Source organism: Anabas testudineus, chromosome 18 (assembly GCF_900324465.2).
Source record: "Anabas testudineus chromosome 18, fAnaTes1.2, whole genome shotgun sequence".
Lineage (NCBI taxonomy): Eukaryota > Metazoa > Chordata > Actinopteri > Anabantiformes > Anabantidae > Anabas > Anabas testudineus.
Genome location: NC_046627.1, coordinates 26,323,467 through 26,335,843, shown reverse-complemented (window position 1 = coordinate 26,335,843; position 12,377 = coordinate 26,323,467). Strand labels below are relative to the sequence as shown.

General features: G+C 41.7%; 1 protein-coding gene across 4 annotated transcripts; it reads left to right on the top strand.

The window, feature by feature from the left end:
- Nucleotides 1-170: 170 nt before the first annotated feature.
- wrap53 (WD repeat containing, antisense to TP53) lies at nt 171-11,846 on the top strand. 4 transcript variants are annotated; one of them, XM_026353302.1, is made up of 11 exons: nt 171-370; nt 788-1,223; nt 1,381-1,567; nt 3,348-3,443; nt 3,978-4,086; nt 5,135-5,223; nt 7,275-7,498; nt 8,584-8,795; nt 9,107-9,210; nt 9,420-9,563; nt 10,375-11,846. In XM_026353302.1, the coding sequence occupies exons 2-11, from the start codon at nt 959-961 to the stop codon at nt 10,598-10,600; spliced, it is 1,656 nt and encodes a 551-aa protein (XP_026209087.1). In that variant the 5' UTR covers nt 171-370; nt 788-958; the 3' UTR covers nt 10,601-11,846. The 4 variants fall into 4 exon arrangements, with proteins under 4 accessions (XP_026209087.1, XP_026209084.1, XP_026209086.1 ...); XM_026353299.1 differs by having other exon boundaries at nt 784-1,223; XM_026353301.1 differs by lacking the exon at nt 171-370 and adding an exon at nt 401-527 and having other exon boundaries at nt 784-1,223.
- Nucleotides 11,847-12,377: the final 531 nt, after the last annotated feature.

Genomic DNA, 12,377 nt, shown 5'->3' with positions numbered 1-12,377 from the left:
TTGAGTCTGTGCTTATTATTTCCTCTGTTCCTAACCTTTTATTTGTGTTTATGTGCAAATGTTTGTAGGAAAAGAACAAGAGCTAAACAAACTGAGTCCTCTGCTGGGAAGGAGGCGTGCATGAGACTTCACAACTTTATTAGCACAAGTCTCGCGATACTTGGAGACACATGGCCGCGCGCAGTGTTTACAACTTCTCTTTTTGAGCTGGTGAATGGAAACCAAGTGTCCAAGTAGGAGGCGCTCGCATAGTTTGCTGTGTTCAACCTATTCTCCACTTGTTGGGTGAAACATTGACACGCCCGAGGAGAAACGTGCTCACAGGCAAACTGCGGAACAAAAATCCAAGGGAAGGCAAGTCACGACACGGGTATGTAGCATCAGACTGCTAGCGTAGGCTAATGCTAACCCGAGCTAACGTGAGGTGTGTGCTGTCTCTGTTGTGGACATGCGGTTAAAGCAAATGTTGGCGTTTTGTCTTCGTTCCCAGAGTCATTGAACCTCTATAGAGGGAGACGGGGCGTGCAGTGAGTGAACTGTGTACGGCTTTCTGGTGTCTTTTGACCCTATACGCGTTAACTCGGCTAAATTATCATTAATGCTAGTTTGAAGAGGTTGGTACCTCACGACTTGGCCACAGGTGTCTGTTGGTGTTTGCACCAGCAGTTTCACTCCTAATCTAGAAAGGTTACGATCGCGATTCTTTGCTGTGACGAATGTGTTTAAGTGTTTGCAGAGCTGTTTTCGCACATTTTCATTGTTTCCACTGTTCTCCCCCCCAAGTTAGTGGCTGCTGTGATGTCCTCGACCCCCAGCAGACTCAAATACCCACACTGCAGGAAGAAGCACTATCCCAGTAGCACCTACCTGACCCACGTCTGACAGCGCACCACTGGACACAAGGCAATTGGACACACAGATAGAGGACTTGACAGAAGAGGTTAATACACAAATAGAGATGTCTGAATCGGCTGGAGGTGGTGAAGGCGGGAGTGTGGTAGGTGCAGGGCAGGATGCAGAAGCAGACAGTGAGCCCCCTCAACAGGCCCCACCTTTACCTGAAGATTACAACCTAGAGGATGAGACCCCTCCGGCTGCCAAGAGGCCCAAGATGAGTGAGGACGAACAAGAGCTGGAGCAGGTTGGAGAGCCTATTAAGATACAAGGAGAAACACCAGAAGATGATGGCGTGCTACAGGACGAGCCAGCCTCACCATCACAAAGTAGAGTACCAGTTTTTATAAGGCTGCATGTAATAGTTCAAATATATTCAGAAGTTTATTTCAGTTAAGGTTTTGAATGTCTGTTAGAGAGACACTGGTTCAGAATTATCTTGAAGAATAATGAGTTAACTTGTATGAATGTACTTTCTGTCGCTAGGAACAGCTGAACCTCTTCAATATGAAGAGGAAAACCGAGGAGGGGCGGCACCTGTCAGTGGGGGAGGTGAGGAGGAATTCCATCAGAACGGAGATGGAGGGCACGATGTCTTAGAAGAAGCAGAGGCAAAAGCAGAGGAGGAGAACAGCGCTAACGGATCTGCAGGCAGCCCCATTGAAGGGCAGCGGTAAGTGGAGAAAGAAACTGGTTTATTTTTAACCTCAGTGCCCACATAGCTTGGGGTAAAGAAAGATACAGTAGGCTGATCTATTTTGTGGGGGGGTTGTGCTGTCATGCAGTGAGTATGAAGATGATTTAAACACATCACAGCCACACAGAGCAATCTTGCTGAGAGACTTTTCTAACTGCAAGGTCACTGTAAAAGTCCAAAGCAATAATAAAATTTGACAGAATGAAAAAAATGCACATGCCAGCGTTATAGATCACGTGCTAGATATATATCCTACACAAACTGCATGATTTATTTTTCCATCTGTGTGTGACTGAATTGATTGCTACTGGATATATGTACTGAAGAGCACTACTGCTCCTCTAGACAGACGCTAAAGCATATTATGAATGTATATTTCTTTATATGTTAGATATGATATAAAACGTGCATAAAGTTAGGCAGAGTGTTGTTTTGTTAATTATAATAGGCTAATATGAATAAACCAAATCAACAGGGAGGTGCAGAGAAGCTACAGGAGAAAAGGTTTTTAAAAATCTTCAGCAAAAGTTACAGATATGTTTACTGCATGTCCTCCCACCTCGCGTTACAACAACTGGGATCCAGAGTAAAAGAAGAAGGGGAGGCAAGTGCTTTAAAAAGAGCAAGTGTATGCGAGACATGAAGGAAGGGGAAGACAAAGTAGGCCTAGATGACTACGACGTGGTAGGAATAACCCTAGCAAATTAACAAGGACTTCAGCAGGGGGAGTGACTGTGTATGTATGTGTGCAAGTTACGCCTTAAGGATAATAGTTAGTAATTGCTAAGTCACTTAGCCTAAGTTCAACCTGCTACTGGGAACTCTGTCAGATAAATAGCAGCTTCTAATACAGTCGTAGGTTAACTTTGGCTTAATAACGTTAAGCAGCATTAAACTAGGTGTCATTTTGAGTTAAAGAGGGCCATATAAATTTGGCTGTTAAAACTTTGATTGTTGCTGAAATTCGGGAAAAAAAACAAAGATCTGTAGGTTGAGAAGAGCGTTCCAACCTTACTTAAAGGTCACAACCTGTAGTTACAACCTGAAAATGAGATCAGATTGAAAGTGTTACTATGCCAATGATGCTCAGTATAAAGGGTAAAATAGGTATAATTTGTATATGTATGTGCATCAGAGCTTTATTAACTATGTATTTACATATGAGCACAATAACAGTTTATTGACTTTGGCAGATCTTATTTTCCAGTAGCTAGCTGTCTTACATCCTGAAGTTCCTGATTTAGAACTAGAAGTTGGTGCTTCATTTATTTACATATGAGTACAGCTTTAAACTGATTACTGAAACTGATGTGAGGTCAGCTTATGGTTTGAGAGTTGTTGAACCACCAAGATCAATCTTGGATTTACACACAGTTGTGTTTAGCGGCATCCCAGCAACTAACAACTTATTTAGCCTGGGCACATCAGAGATTACCTGACGTCCTGTAGAAGGCCAACATGTGAAGTAAACGGACTGACGGCAACCGTGTCATCTCATTTGGAGCTAACTTATTATTCATTGGTCAATGTTTTTCTTGATGAAAGCCACAGACTAAACCAAAGCTATGAATGTTATTGGAAAATATTAGCCAGAATTAAATCAAGACAGGGTTTTGGTTGTATTAAACTCAAATATATTTATATCCTCGCTAATAACATGGATGATTTGAAATTTGTTGTGTGATTTATTTGTTTATTTGTTTAGCTTTTCGGTTCTTTGACCAAGGACATGTCCTTGTCTCTGTCTCACCCCCAGGCTTGGTTTAGATTTTACCCAGAACCCCCAGATGCTAACTGGATCCTGGACTGAATTCTCCAACGTCCCAGAGAATTACCTTAAAGGCTGCAAATGGTAATCTCATGAAATATTAATATACGACAAAATACACCATGGATGAGATTTTAAATGTAAAGTTATTTTCTGATCATCATAACTAAGCTGTGACAAGGACGCCTACACTTTACATTTTGTTCCCAGTGGCAGATATGAAGGCCAGTTGATGATCTGTTCTATATAGTTTCTCCTGCTCTCAAAATGATAATTTCCACCATGGTTATCTCCTTATGAAGGTCAAAGTGCTAAAAGTAGCACTTTTGCCACAGGTTATTGTGATGTTGTGGTCAAGCTAAATCTTTATCTCCAACTGGCTTTATACCAGTTTGAATAAATGCTGCCCACTGTAGATGTGCATAAATGGCCTCAGTGTAAATCAGCAGTAGTGGGGAATTCAAATGTAGTTGTTTATTGTTAATAAAAATTACCTCGGATGTGTAATGTTTTTCCTTGCTGCAACTTCTACATGTAATAAGCCTGATTGCCTGTTATTTTCAGTTCATCACTGTTAACACATTGCCATCTTATATTTTTCTTCCTCTCTCTTCTTAGGGCCCCTGATGGTTCCTGTATCCTCACCAACAGTGCAGACAATGTGCTCCGTGTATACAACCTTCCTCCAGAGATTTACAGCTACAACTGGGACTTGCTTCCTGAAATGGTGAGGACAGATCCAGTAGCTTGACATCAGGGCCTCTCTAGAGCAGAGGATATAGAGCAGATATAGGGGAATGGATGTTTTGCAACTTACAGAAAACATGACCAAACCTGCTCAGTAGATACATAAAGTCTCAGCGTACATCTTTGTAGTTCCTCTGTTACAACCATCAAGCCTCACTTGATGAATCTAACAGAGTACCTTATATCTTCTAAGGTAGGATCCCAGGAGTGCACTGGATGTGCTCTGTTCAGTGTCAGTAAATGAACTATCAGAAACAGTTTTATTGCTGCTACAGCATTGATCTAATAATGTGAAATATCTGAAATGGTTTTATTTTGGCTGTTGAAGAAGAACATGAGTGTAATCGACAAAACTATATTCACTTAATTGACTTTCCCTTTGGTTAAAGGATTCAGACTCAAAGATCTCTATAGATTTATCTTCTGCACCATTGCTGATGACTTAATGCCTTAGTCATGTTGATAATATATTTTATATTTGTTTCTAACACTGATTAAATGGTGACATCATTTCAAGACCATCAACTATTTGCGTGTTATCGGACCTTTTAGACAAACAGTTGTTGTTAAACATGAATTTAGCGTGTTGTGTCGCAGTCAACTAGAAAAAAAACCCAAACATTTCAGTTGAATTAATACAGCAGCATGAGAGAAAGTATTACTGATGATTAAACCGTTAGATTAAAGTAAACATTTTGCCTTTCAGGTTTTCGGAAATATCAAGTGGCTAGCCAATCTCTTAATTGTATTACGGGCTGCTAGATGGGGATCACTGAACAAAAATAATTGAAATATAATCCATTTTATTCCATTACATAGATTTCACAGTCTCTGTGAAAAGTGTAGAAAATTGAGCTTTGATTGCTCTATTTCTCCCACAGGCTTTTGATATTAAATTTCACCACAAGGAAAAGTGTAAGGCAGTGTCTTCTAGCCAGCTGTTCAATACCAGCATCAGCAATAATAGATCCTGTTGGTCAGATGACATGCTGTTTCTGATTTCCTCCTTTTCTTTCCCTCTGTGGCAGAGCCCAGTGCTGAGGATGGCAGAGGGAGACACCATCTACGACTACTGCTGGTATCCCAAAATGAACTCTCTGGACCCGGATACATGCTTGTGAGTTGAAAACATGAGCTTTGCCAGATTATTCCCTACGTTTTAGCTCTTAACCGACATTTCAAGTTCATTTTTAAGGTCAGTCTGCCAGATGGTGAAGGATGTATTCGCAGAAAAGGTATCGCATTGGCTTTGGAGGCTGGTGTCGGTCATTGATTGGTGTTTTTAATCTAAGTCTTGGATGGTTCAACAGGGACAGAGGGAGGGCATAGAGTTTTGGTGGGTGTTTTTGAGCCTGTCTAATAGACAATAATAGATATTGTTGTATTATTGGGACTCATTCTTTTGATCTTTCTGGTATTTGCACTCGTTGTGGGAGCCGTCTGCCAGCAAGGAGAGAAGCTGTAAAAGCTTTCTGATGTGTCTCATTATAAGTGAAGAGTTGGCCTTAGCCTTGTCTGCCTCTGTCGCAATCCACTCGGCTGTTTGAGGCCCGTGGTGCTTTTCAGCATGATTGAGCCCAATAACAGCACTCCTGAGTCCAGACAACACCTAAGGGCCTCATGGTTCCCTAACTTGGGGCTTCTCTTTTCATTTTGTTCTCATTTTTTGCCGTGCGTGTGTGGGGGCGCGCACTCTTGCAGGCTTTTAAAATGCTGTAATTATGACATCACTGTGACTGTGCTTGCGCTGTGAAGCAGAGCCAAGATCAGTAACACCCAGCCGTCACCGTGGAGAATGCAGACCTTCTGTGGCGAGAGAGGTAGAGCCGCGCTAATGAGCTGAGGTCAAGTTGCCAACAGTTTTCACTGTGTATGCCCCCAGCTCCCATCATCCTCCAGTTACAGCCTCCACCCTCTGACAGATCCCTCTGATCAAAGCTCAGCATTGGCACTGCTCCACCACAACACCAGACAGCCTTCACTGAGTAAGAGGAGGGGGTGGGAAGGTCAGGAGCTGGATGTCCAAAGATGAGAGTTGTGTAAACACCAAAACGATCAACAAACGACTCATGGACAATGAACCACTTGAGAGTCCTTGTGTGTATCTGCCAAAATTGTGCAAAGACCTGTCTGTCATGAGGATGAGGATGCCAGTAGGAGCTGACAGCAGATATGTTTTGTGCTCTTCAGATCACTGCCATATATCAGAGAGGAGGTCCTGCAGGGCACAGACAGGTGGTCGGACAAGCTCAGAGGGGGTTTTAAAGGCTGAGACAGCCGGATAAAAGGTTATGGTTATTGTTATTAAACACATCTACAACAAGCTTGTTTTTCTGGTACCTTTTCTGTTTCTCTCTTAACACATCCCCCATTTTGTCTCCCCTTTCTCCCCCTTTGCTTCTTGAGCCCTCCATCTGCCAAAAGCTGCGTGTTGTTGATGCCCCTCCTGTAGAGAGGGAATAAGGGCCCCTGTTATGGCTCGGTTAAGTTGCACTGAGTTCTAGGCATCACTCCAAGCTAGCAGCAGTCTAGCATTATAATTGGGCATTTCCCTGCTCTGGAATAAAGCTGCGACTTAGAGGGGCCATAACAGAACACGGCAGCAGTGGTAGGGGCTAATTTCCGTTGTCTAATTGAGCCGCAGTGATGTTTCGGCATTTGTTCAGTGCCCAATAATTAGAGTTAAAAAGGCATGGCTAAGTCTTTGGCCCTGATTTGAATGAATAAGAATGTGCTCTCTGGACTTGTTTCTGTAAAGAGGCATAGCACAGTGCTGTGTATTTGTTTTGATGCCTTGATATATTCAGGTGCATGAGGTGCAGTAGAGGTTAGAAACAAGAAATGAATCAAACAAGGTTTTTGGTCCTAGATAATGTTTGTCTCAGCTGCCTATTTCATTTGAATCTGTTTGTATCCTCAGAGACAGCTCTACACTATTTAATTCCACTACTTTTATGTTCATGTTCACTGTTCAATTACTGCACACCATGTCTTTTTTTATGTTAATTGCTAGCTGTAAGAATTGGGCCCCCGAGGACAGTAAAGATTGACTTCATTCCGTTTTCTTAGTTTTTATTAAACCCCTGTTGTCTTTCAGTCTATTTCCCTTAACTCGCTTTTTTCCTCTTCTCCATTCTTTCTATCTGCCCTCTCACTCCTCCTGTGCAGTCTAGCCAGCAGTAGCCGTGACAACCCAGTCCATGTTTGGGATGCGTTTTACGGGGAGGTGCGAGCCAGCTTCCGACCCTACAATCACCTGGATGAGCTGACAGCGGCTCACTCCCTCTGCTTCTCACCCGACGGCACACAGCTGTACTGTGGCTTCGACAAAACTGTCAGAGTCTTTTACACTGAGCGTCCTGGAAGAGATTGTGAGGAGCGACCCACTGTAGGTCAGTTATCATCTGCTTTCACAGCATCACCCTCGTGGATTTGTGTTATTTAGCTAATAGCTACAAATCATGCCTTTCACACTGTTACCAATAATCTAAAGGAACGTTGTTTTTCTTAGACATCAAAAGTTGGTTATTTCATAAACATTATCTCTTCTTTGATCAACATTTTGATATATTAAGGTTTATGGTAGTTATTAGGTATAAATAGTATAAATATAACAAATGCTACATTATGAGTTATGTAAAATGCATATACTTATACTGTTTTGAAAACTTCCAGTAGTTGAAGGTCCCCTGTAAACAATTAGTTACAAAAAGAACTACATTCAGAAACTGTGTTACTGCAAAATCAAAACCCCAAGATGAACAATAAATAACAAAGGATTATTGAAAAGGATTATGTGAAGTCGGTTGTTTGTTGTGTTCGGTACATTACTGTTTGAAAGCTGACTGTCACAGTTTCTTTAAACGGTTTGACTAACAGTCGAGTTTTATCATGTACTTCTGACAAGACAAGTTTAGTTAGCTGGAAATAATCTTTGAAAAATAGTTTTTCATGTGTTAGCACTGTCAGGTGCCAATATTCAAACAAACTAACATGCACAATACCTGAAATAAACACTTTTAAGGTCATAAGTAAACCTCAATCTTGGAAGCCCGAATGCTGTTCTGGTAGATCGTTGCCATCAGTGGGTTCTTGTGTGTTTGGCTCCATCTGCTCTACTTGATAACTAATAACAGCAAATTATTGAAAAATGCATAGTCAGTCTCAAATATATGTTATATGATCCACACGAGGACTGTGCCAAACCCTCACTTCTGTCCTGAACGTGCTAAAATCCTTTTCAAAAAATGGAGAACGAGGATGATTTGGAAACGAGTAAAGCATAAAAAGAAACAGATGATCCCAATGTGAGTTTGTGTGTGCATTGTTGACAGATGTTTTCCTCTTGGACATATAATCAGGAACATAGGAGCTGCCAAAAAGTCAACTTTGGGTTGAAGTGATTGGGAATTGTAGGTTGTGAACATTTTAAATTCTGAAAGCTGTGCCAAATGCCACTCTCTTGTCTTCATTGCAGTGAAGAAGCAGGGCCAAAGTGGCATCATCTCCTGCTTTGGCTTCAGTCCTTGCCAGTCTGTTTACGCCTGTGGCTCTTACTCCCGCTGCGCTGGCCTCTACTCCTGCCAAGATGGCACCCTGCTGGCTCTGCTGCCGACCCGCCACCACGGAGGCCTCACCCATCTGCTCTTCTCCCCCGACGGCAACTACCTGTACACCGGAGGGCGCAAGGTGAACACATGCACACACCCTTGAATGTGACAGCATGCAGAGAAAAGACCTGGAGGTGGCAATGCTGCTGTGTTTGAATGGTCTCACACATACACATTCCATTACTGGGCTTTGTGTGTTAAGCCGGCTACTTTGCAATGTTGCAGCGAGCAATTTGTCTCCAGTATGAATGACAGTGAAACTAACTCTACCCTAGTACATACAAAAAAACTATTTGATCATTACTTTTTACAGGAGTTGCTCATTGGTATGCAGGAAAGATCAGACTGACAAATCTCTGACTGAAACTGTGTCTGTGTCTGTGTGCGTAGGATCCAGAAATCCTGTGTTGGGACTTACGAGAGCCCGGCAAGGTCGTGTTTTCACTTAAGAGGAATGTGGCCACTAACCAGCGCATCTACTTTGACCTGGACCAGTAAGTTTCCTTCAAGAGCAAGAAACTGAGACAGAGTACTGATATTAGCCAAAAATCCAGATAATACAGTTTATACTGTATATGTGACTGTACATTAATCCAGTTTTCTGCTGTCCTGTCTCTGAATTTGATGCAAAAGTTGTCAGTGTTGGTCATTGCCCTGTGACCAACCACATAGTTTTATTTTGTGTGTGTGTGTGGACATTTAGGTCAGGCAAGTACCTGCTAAGCGGCGACACAGAGGGAGTAGTGTCAGTATGGGACACCCAGACAGCTCACCCTGATGGCGACGAGGAGCTGCTCCAACCTCAGCTCAGGTTCCCGGCCCACTGGGACTGCACCAATGGTATCAGGTATGATGCTTAAAAAACAAAAAATCTAACTCACAGAACTTCTTAGAGTATTGAAGTAATTTCAGTTCATGTTTCAGGTTCATTTATGATTAAATATCAGTTTGATTAAATCCCAAAACTGTATCTGACAGCTATCACCAATAACCTTTTTATCCTAAGTACTTCCTAAGAATTGACATGTACTATAAATAGTATATAAGTATTAATTGTACAAAACAAATCCACTATTATAGGATGTCACAAACAGTAATTACTCTAGTTATAACATTATACTGGACACATGATCAAATGTAGGTACTTCAGTTGTGCTGCTGTTATCCTGCCTGATTGTCCTGCTCTGCTGTGCTGTGTGGATCCTCCAGTTATTTTGTACACAAGAGATATCAACAGCCCATTCAGAATATTCCAGAAAAGAGAAGAAGCTGCTTCCAATTTCAATACTGTAATATTGCAAAACATACATTATTGGTGCTTCGTGGGAACAGAGCTGTAACTACAGCCTCTGTGAAGATTCATGAACATCTGTTAACTTTCACAGTTGCTAAGTAACTATTCTGGTAATTTAATACTAGTGAAAAAAGTAACTGAAGGAATACTGTTTCAACTGGTGTTCAGATATAACTATGTATCATGACTGTAAGTGACTGTAAGGTACTTAAACTTAAAATGTAATCTGAATTCATTGAGTAGCTTCAGAGCTGTGAAATGCTTATTTCAGTAGTGTTCATTAAAACAAATTTCAAATTCTAATACTACAATGCAAAATTTTAAAACATTTTCATTTCCATGCATTCTCCATTCTCTTCCACAGTATTCATCCCTTCATGCCGTTGTTGGCGACCTCCAGCGGCCAGCGGCAGTTCCCGTGGCCTGGCGACAGTGAGGGTGACTCGGGCTCTGATGGCGAGGGAGATGAAGCTGTCGCGTCACCCCAGGAGACAAGACAAGACAACACCCTGTCTCTGTGGTGGGCTGGGCCAGTTGGCGCTGCCGCAGAGGGGAATCAGGAGCAGAACACGGCGGCGGCGGAAGCCTGAAGCTCGTCTGATACAAATTGAGTTACACCTGCCAAGTGATATTTATTTTGGTAATGTTTGGTGTATAGAAAACAAATTATAAGTCAGCCAGATCCTTTGTGCCATCAGTAGCACAAAGTCCTGTGGTGGAAAAGTTTTGCTAGATCATTTTTGACAACCAGTGCATAAAAGAAAACATCAAGTCCGAGGACAGGAATCTGAGGTTGAAGACTTTGATACATATAATAAAAAGGAATTAGAAGCCAAGAGTGTGGCCAGACCCAAGACAAAGGACGTTTTCTTTAAAAGCTTCTTTCTTGACCAGGTGCAGGCTGCATTAAAAGTGGATTAGAGTCCTTTTATATATTTCAATAAAAACGAAATCTTTAAACTTTGTTTTTCACTTTTAAATGGCTAATCCTTCCCAAATTGGATGAATTTGATTTGACTGAAAGTCCTGACTGTGTGGTGAAGCAGCTCAGTGTCTACTCATCACATCCTCTACCTGAGTAGTATCTGTGGGAGTAGGCTATTTGTTTACATGTGTGTGTAACTGTGATGCTGCCCTGGAGATTTCTAACTGCTATAAATGCTGTAAGTGCCATTTGTTTTTGAGCTTTGCTTTTGTAAACAGACAAGACTCGCGTTTTTACCTTCTTTTTCTAAACTATTGGACTCGCCAAGTCGCCGTGTTGCTCTGTCCATGCCCACAAAATGTATATTTTTGTAAAGCCGTGGTGTTATTTCTAATTTTTGAATGTATACTTTGTAAGCACCTCAATTACACCTAATCTCATAACAGTCTGTGAATGAATTAGTTGGTAGACCTGGAAAACTAGAAGTGATGTTATCATTTTTCTACAGATTTTGCTCAAAATACATTTGTACCTGTGTAAGTAGTCAGTAATTGTATATTCATGTGTACTGCAGTGATTTTCTCAGTGCTTATGTGACCATCAGTGGGGTGTGCTTTGTGTAGAGTTTCTCTGCAGGTGGGTCCGAGGTTCTGCACACTCTAGCCACAGCCTTGTATCTTTAGACAGTGATAACCCTTTGATTTTGAAGCCTCTGTTGCTTCAGTTTTAATTTTGTAAAACTCAGTTTTGTTGCTAAGCAATAGTAGGTCCGATTGACAAGCTATTGTTGCTCAGATTTATGCTCCACTAGGAAGCATTAATCTCTAGATAGATAGCAGTGTCTGCAACAGGTGGCTTTCTGGTGCTTTTTATTCAAGCTGCAGTGAATTAAAAACATATCTCTTCACAGATTCCCGGTCTTACTCATTTTCTGACTTTCTGTTATAGGCAGTTCAGAGTTGGATGCCCTGTAATAAATCCCTGATGAATGTAAGATGATGTTTCACTCGAGTCAAGAGGTAGCTCTTAAAAGCTGAAAGGACTATTGGCTTTCACTTATGAGATGGAAACTATTCATAGCCTTCACCTTTCTCACACATATTTCGTTTGAATGCACACACTCATGTATTTGATTGTACAAAACCACAGGGGCACATGGAGCACTGAGCCAAGTTGGAGAGCTGCACTGTTGTGTTGTGCGGGTTGCTTAGCAACCGCCTCCGCCTGGGGAGAGCGAAGTAGGTAGAAAGACGACAAGAAGGAAAATTGGGGGCAGTCAAAAAAAAAAAAAGCAAAGCAAGTGTAAGAAATAATCTATTGGCGTAGTGGTTGCTACTTGTTGGTCTGATGATCTGGACTCGGTCTGATCAGAGAGAGAAGCGTATGTGGTGATGAGTGAGATGTAGATTATCACTTCTGGGTGTCTTTTGTTTGGCATTAGG